Raw genomic sequence first — 6,767 nt, 5'->3', positions numbered from 1 at the left:
ATCTGTCGTCTGTGTGTGTTTTGGTGTTGTGTTCTCTTTTTAATGCATTTCGAATCTTGAATTTTGTTTCCTTTTTAGTTTTGCTGCCTACACACAAATAAACAGGCTTCGCAATGTGCGTATGTGTGAGTGTGAGTGTGAGTGTGAGTGTGTACACACTAGTGGCTACCCGACTAATGGGTTTGTGTTGAAATTAACATGCATAATAATGTTAGCCAGCATTGTGAATGGGAATGAGAATGCGAATGCGGAAGGAAGAGGGCGAGAAAGAGTAGGAGAAGGAAAACGAGAAAGAGTAAGAGAAAGAGGAGTGTGTGATGAAGTGTGGCGAGTGAATCTCTTTTTGAACATTGCAGTGCAATGCATTTGTCATTTTGTGGTCACTTTGTGGCATCCAAAATGCATTTAGCTCGATTGCAAATCGCTTTTGGTGCCACTCTGCTATCTGACACCCTCTATCTCCATCTCCCTCTCCCTCTCTCTCACTCCCGCTTTGACTGCGGCATTTTGTGGACAGTCAAATTGATTGCGAATAGTTAGATAACCATTTTTTGACCAACACTCGCACAATGAAATCCCCCCTAAAAATGGTTGCGCATTATGTATGCACTATGCATCGCAGGTCCTAATCAATTATCCTCAATGCAAAGCTGTTGCTGCTCTTAAAGCAATTATTCATATTATTTTTTGAAATAAGGCACTTTAAAAATACAAAAAAGTAAAAGAAATATTTCATTCTTCTGCGCTAGAAAGAAAGAAAGATCGGTATTCTTTTTATCATTGTTAGTATATCAACCAACATGTTACACTTCTACCCAACTGTTGAGTAACCGTTAACCAAAAGCGTTCTGGGCAATCTTCATGGGACTTTTCTGCTTGACCACACCCACTTAGCAAATCCGCCTACCACTGCCTAGTCAAGCACACACACATACATTTGACACAATACTGTACAAAGAGGGAACGAATGCTTATCTTTAAGTAAAGTTGTGATAAAGTGGACAAAACATCAAGGTGTAAAAACCAACAACAAAAACCTACAGAAAAATGTCCCTGACAATCAGCTATTAACTTATAAGATAGACACGATCAGAAAACTTTTGCTGCGCCAAAGGTCTATTGCACTCTCGCTTGCACTTCCACACAAAAAATATGTCCTTTGCTAATTTGGAGCTATTGTCCACATTTGGGATATTTGCATTGGTACTTCGCAGCCTTGGGCATTTTAATGTCCCAAGAATATCAGTGTGCGGTAGACGAGCGCGCAGTCCACATATAAGGCGGGATACATATTTGTATCTTAATTCGCGACAATAGCTCAATAATAATCGATAATTCGCCTGTTAATGTGTTTTGTGTATTGTGTTTAGACTGCATTTTACCAAATCTTTTTTATTACTTGTGCAAAAGTACATTAAAATGCATTTTTTTTTTACTTTTATTTGTGAAAGCGCCAAAAGTGACGCGTCGTTCATTTTCGTCTCGCTCTCACACTCTTCTGCTGTTGCTGTTTAATTGTGTTGGTGTTAACGAGTCGTGCATTCTAATTCCGTCTTTCGCTTGCATAGAAGGGAATCGAAAATATTAGAGTCAGTCTTATAAATATACATTTGCTTTTGTTTTTGTAACAGTGTGAAATGTTACCAAGTATAAGACTGAGTCTTATACATTTACATATATATATGTGTGTGTTTTTCTTTTCTTTTTTTTTTGTGTTTATTAGTGTAAAGGTTGTTGTATGCAATTGAATTATTAAAAATTCAACGAAAGCATTTAAGGATGTCATGTTCATGTAACTGAGGTGAGTAATTTCAATACATTCAAATTGTGTATATTTGTGTATGTACGTAAATACTAAATTGTTTTTACTTTAGTTCGGCAATAGACGAACATATGTTCGGCATCGTAAGATTACACTCGGCTTTTTGTGTTTGCTTTTCGTTTTTTTCGTTGGCTCTTTGAGCAATTTAAGCATGCGCTTGAAATTGAGTTTCGTCTGCTCACGTGTTTCTCTTAAGTACTTTTTAAGAGAAACTGAAACTTTTGTACTACTTAAAATTAACTTTATGAATATTGTTTCATTTCAGTGATGTAGATGTTTATAGGGTATTATTGTAGTCGACAATTCTGTCATTTCGTGCGTTTACTTATATTTCAAATTAATTTTGATTAATTTTGTTGGCAAATTTAAAAGCGTAGCGTAAAACTTCAGCTGCAGCACAGCAGCCACGTGAATAGTTTTAGTGGCATGAGTGGGTAACTAAAACAAACTTTTCAATCACCGCCAGAGCCGGCGAGTCAACGTCATTGCCGAGGCATTAAATGAGAAATGTAGCAAAGTAAACAGGGGGCGACTGGCTGCTGGCTGGATGTTGTTGCATGCAACGCGCAGCATGCCACATGCTGCCACACTACATACAGCAATGGCAGTCAATCAGCGAGCAGTCAGCGCAAAAAACTACAACAACAACAACAACAAAATACAAAAATAAATAAAATGCTACAACGTTTAAAAGCAGACGAAGCGTGCAGCAAAAGTCGCAATCGCAGTTCAGAGTCACAGATGGAGATGTAGTTGCAACTTGGAGTCGCAGCTGCATGTGTGTGTGTGTGTGTGTGTGTGTGTGTGTGTGTGTGTGTGTGTGTGTGTGTGTGTGTGTGTGTGTGTGTGTGTGTGGCAGACATGTTGGCAACACTTGCCACGACGTCCGTTTTATATTCCTGTTCTGTTCTGTTCTGTTTTTTTTCGTTGCCTGCAACACACGGTTGACGAGCAAAGAAGCAGTTGAAAACTGTGTGACAAATACAAATCACTTTAGATTTATTTGATGAAATTGTTTGATGATGTAGAAAAGGATTAACGCCAATGATATTTGTGTAAGGGCATACAAAAAACACTACGCTATATCGAATGTTTGTACAACCTGACAACCCTGGCCAACTGCAAAATTGATTTTAAATTAAGACGAAGACGAAGCATGACAGTAATCAATGATGAATGACCAAGCAACTTGCAGCTTGCAACTTGCAACTTGCAACTTGCAACTTGGCAGGGCCAACGAGATTGCCAACTGACTTGAGTTTGACTTTATGAAAAGGTCGCACCAAAGTTAAACGCCACACAAAATACTGCAACTTTAAACAGCGACTAGTTAGGTGCTGGTCAATTTATACTATATACTATATATATACTAAATATATTATATACTGCTGGTCTTAGGTTAAACGAAAACTTACTTACGTTCAAATTTGTTTAATATTTATTATTTTAATGAAAATTAAAATGAGGTTCATATGCAAACACGTTTAGTATTTAATGATAAATTAAATATAATATTTAAATGATTATTCACATTTAACAAAATTTTGTTTTTCAAACATTTTCTTAATATTTATTGCTTTAAGGTGAATTGAAATGAAGTTCATATGCAAAAACATTTGGTATATTATGGTAACTTAAATATAATATTCAAATGATTATTCCAAAAATTTAGTTGGTGTTAATATTTGATTCAATACAATCAAAAAATAATAATTTCAGTAATAAGTATTGTCTCCGTTGTTAGTAATAATTTCATATTCCCGATCCTTCAAAGAATGATACAATAAATCTATATAGTTCAGGGAAAACACACTCCAAGCACATTTCAAGATTCAGTTAATGTTTCTTTATCTTATTGTATTGCTTTCCCCTTTCGCCAGTCCCAAACATGTTCAATTACATGTCCTGAGATTAACGTTCTGACTTGAAATACACAACTTTATTACTCAAGCGTTATGAATAAGAGCATTGTCTTGTGGACAAATTTAAATAAATAAATAAATAATAAATAAAACAAATATTTTAATTACTTGGTGCAAAGAGAAAAATTATTTTGGAAATACGAAATCTAATAATGTTTTAAAGCGATTATCTAAATAAAAATTTCAATTCTCATATCAGTAAAATTTATGCAATTTTTTAGAGAGATTTTAATTGGCTCTTATGTAAGGAAATCACATGCATTAATGAGGTTTTCTTCAAAACTAACTATGTTAATACATACTCATTTTTTTTTTTTTTTTGATATTGTGAAAGCTGCAAAAGTAAAGCGTCATTTATTTTTTGTCTCGCTCTCACACACACCTGCTGCGGCTAGTTTTATTGTTTTGGTGTTCTAATTCTGTTTTTGTTTCAAGTGTTCTAATTCCGTTTTTGTTGCTGGTGTTCTAATTCCGTTTTTGTTTCAAATGTTCTAATTCTGTCTTTGTTTTGCATGCCTGCAAGTGAAAAGTTAACATTAGAATCAGTCTTATAAATTTGCGTTTGCTTTTGTTTTGTTTTGTTTTGTTTTTTTTGTGATAAGTGTGACAATGCACAGTTGGTCCGTCATAGGGCAAAAATCAAAAAATGCGATGGTGTTTCTAAACTTCTCTTTGGCATTCCGGATTTTACTGGAAATCTAACCGTATTTTCTAAAAAAAAACGCCTTTTAAAGAGATCACACGTTAGCTGGAGTGATCCGAATTGAATTATTTAACTTGAAATTTGAAATTGAAGCTATTTACCTTAAATCGAGATATTAATAGTTAACTTTTCTGTCAAAGTTTTTTCGTAAAAATAATATGATCGAATATCATATTCTTAGTGTATTTTCTGAAAGTCTATTTTATGTTTGGTTAAACTTTTAGTTGTGTTCCAAGAAAATCCAGAACTACAGAACTTTTAACATGTGAAATGTTTTAAAATTAGCTGCAGAAACTTTCAGATGTATGTTTACTAGTAAAAAGATCAAAGCAGTTAAAAGTGAGCCTTTTCCTATTGTGCTGTTGCTTTGTCTTCGTCTTTCGTGGTTTATGTTTTTGCAAAACTATTAATTTGTAAATTCCTATTAAAAATTTTGTTTATTTTTTCCCTTTTGAATCATATTTGATTTTGGTAGGTACTTGGCAAAAGTGTGTGTTTCCACGTCTCTTTATATTTCTAATATGGAGCCAATGCAGAAAAATTTGTTTTGATAATATGTATAAATATGAAAATATCTTCCATTCTTTCTTAATATATTACTTTTGAAAATTTGTTTTGATAATATAGATGTACATATAAATATGAAAATATCTTCCATTCCTTCTTAATATATTACTTTTATGTATATAAATCAAAAAAATCTTAATAAATTACATTAAACAAATATAATCTTTTAATTTTGTATCGATTGTTCCTATGGGAGCTATAGGATATAGACGTTTGATATGTCCAATTTTTGTTGTTATATGTTTAGACAAATTTCTATATATTTTTTATATTATATATATTTTATATATATTTTATATTTTTTATTATATTTTAAATTTCAGCACACTATAGTGTGCACTATGGCCATTATTAGTATTTTTGGACGCTCTTTCATACAAGCGGATCCACTGTGCAATGTGAAAATATAACCAAGTATATTTTTTCTTGTTTTTTTGGTGTTTTCCAATGTGTTTCTCAAACGCTGCCTTAAGGCTGTTGTACACGGAGTGAATATATCAATTATCGGAATCGATAGTGTTGTGTCATTAGCGATTGTTTGTGGCAAGTATGTTTGACATTTCTCATTTTCCTTGTTCTACTGTCAAATATTTAAGAGTCATTGCTAGCATTATCGTCAAGTGTTAAGCATCTTTTTTCATTTTCTCCCAATTTTCATTTTCATTTGTGCAAAAATGTCGAAACGTTCTTGCGTAAGTCTCTTAACTTGAATTGTGCTTTACCATACTCTCAAATCCCAACATCGTATAGGATTCAAACTCCAATTATGGCGCCAGCAAGGATATCTGGGCATCGATGCGTCCCTTTCGCGTGCCCTATGAGGAGCCAAAGGGCAGCGATGCCCGAATGATGGCTGCCTACAAGAAGGCTCATGCTCCGGACGCTCCTCAAGCCAGCTCCCAATTGGCGATGGTTCAGGGTGGCAATATTTGCAGAAAGTGTTTGCTCCACATCGAAGTGTGCCGCATCTATGGCGAGAATCTGAAGAAGAGCGAGCAAGCTGCCGCCATTTTGAAGTTAAAGAATGTGAAGGTTGAAAAAGGAGAGAAAACAGTACTTGAGGGACAAAAGGGTGCAAAGGAAGGCGTAAAGGGAGATGCAGAGGGGGGAGCAGAGGGAGGCACTGAGTCAAAAGAAAATGTACTATAAATATATCAAATGTCACTTTCAATAATTAATTGACTGATGTGCCTTAGAAATAATAAATAAAATGCAATTCTAATTCTAATACATAATATAAATTGATATTATTTCTACTTCACTTAGAAAGAATGATAATAAAAATGAAATAAAATTAAATGAAAATTAAGTAATTCAATTACACATTTAAATTAAATTAAGCTGCTGCCATTTTGAAGTTGAAGAATGTGAAGGTTGAAAAAGGAGAAAAATCAGTACTTGAGGGACAAAAGGGTGTAGAGGAAGGTGTAAAGGCAGAAGCAGAGGGGGAGCAAAGGGAGAAGCAGAGGGAGGCACTGAATCAAAAGAAAATGAACATGACATTTTAAATGTACTGTAAATATATCAAATGTCACTTTCAATAATTAATTGACTTAGAAATAATAAATAAAATGCAATTATAATGCTAATTAATAATATGAATTGATTATATTAATTCTAAAATTAAATGAAACTAATGAAATAAAATTAAAAGAAAATTATTTTTATTCAATTACACATTTTGCAATTAAGCACTGATTAATTTAAATTAATTAAATGTGTTTTTAATTATAATAATAAATATATACATTTA

At 33.4% G+C, this 6,767-nt stretch overlaps 1 protein-coding gene across 1 annotated transcript; it reads left to right on the top strand.

Moving 5' to 3' along the window:
• The first annotated feature begins 5,586 nt into the window (after positions 1 to 5,586).
• On the top strand, positions 5,587 to 6,193 carry LOC132796376 (uncharacterized). The gene is made up of 2 exons (XM_060807531.1): positions 5,587 to 5,706; positions 5,765 to 6,193. Exons 1-2 carry the CDS (start codon positions 5,689 to 5,691, stop codon positions 6,161 to 6,163), a joined length of 417 nt encoding a protein of 138 aa, XP_060663514.1. The 5' UTR covers positions 5,587 to 5,688; the 3' UTR covers positions 6,164 to 6,193.
• The last annotated feature ends 574 nt before the right edge of the window (positions 6,194 to 6,767 follow it).

The sequence above is a fragment of the Drosophila nasuta genome, chromosome X (assembly GCF_023558535.2).
Source record: "Drosophila nasuta strain 15112-1781.00 chromosome X, ASM2355853v1, whole genome shotgun sequence".
Classification (NCBI taxonomy): domain Eukaryota; kingdom Metazoa; phylum Arthropoda; class Insecta; order Diptera; family Drosophilidae; genus Drosophila; species Drosophila nasuta.
This window is presented reverse-complemented; position numbering and strand designations above follow the sequence as displayed.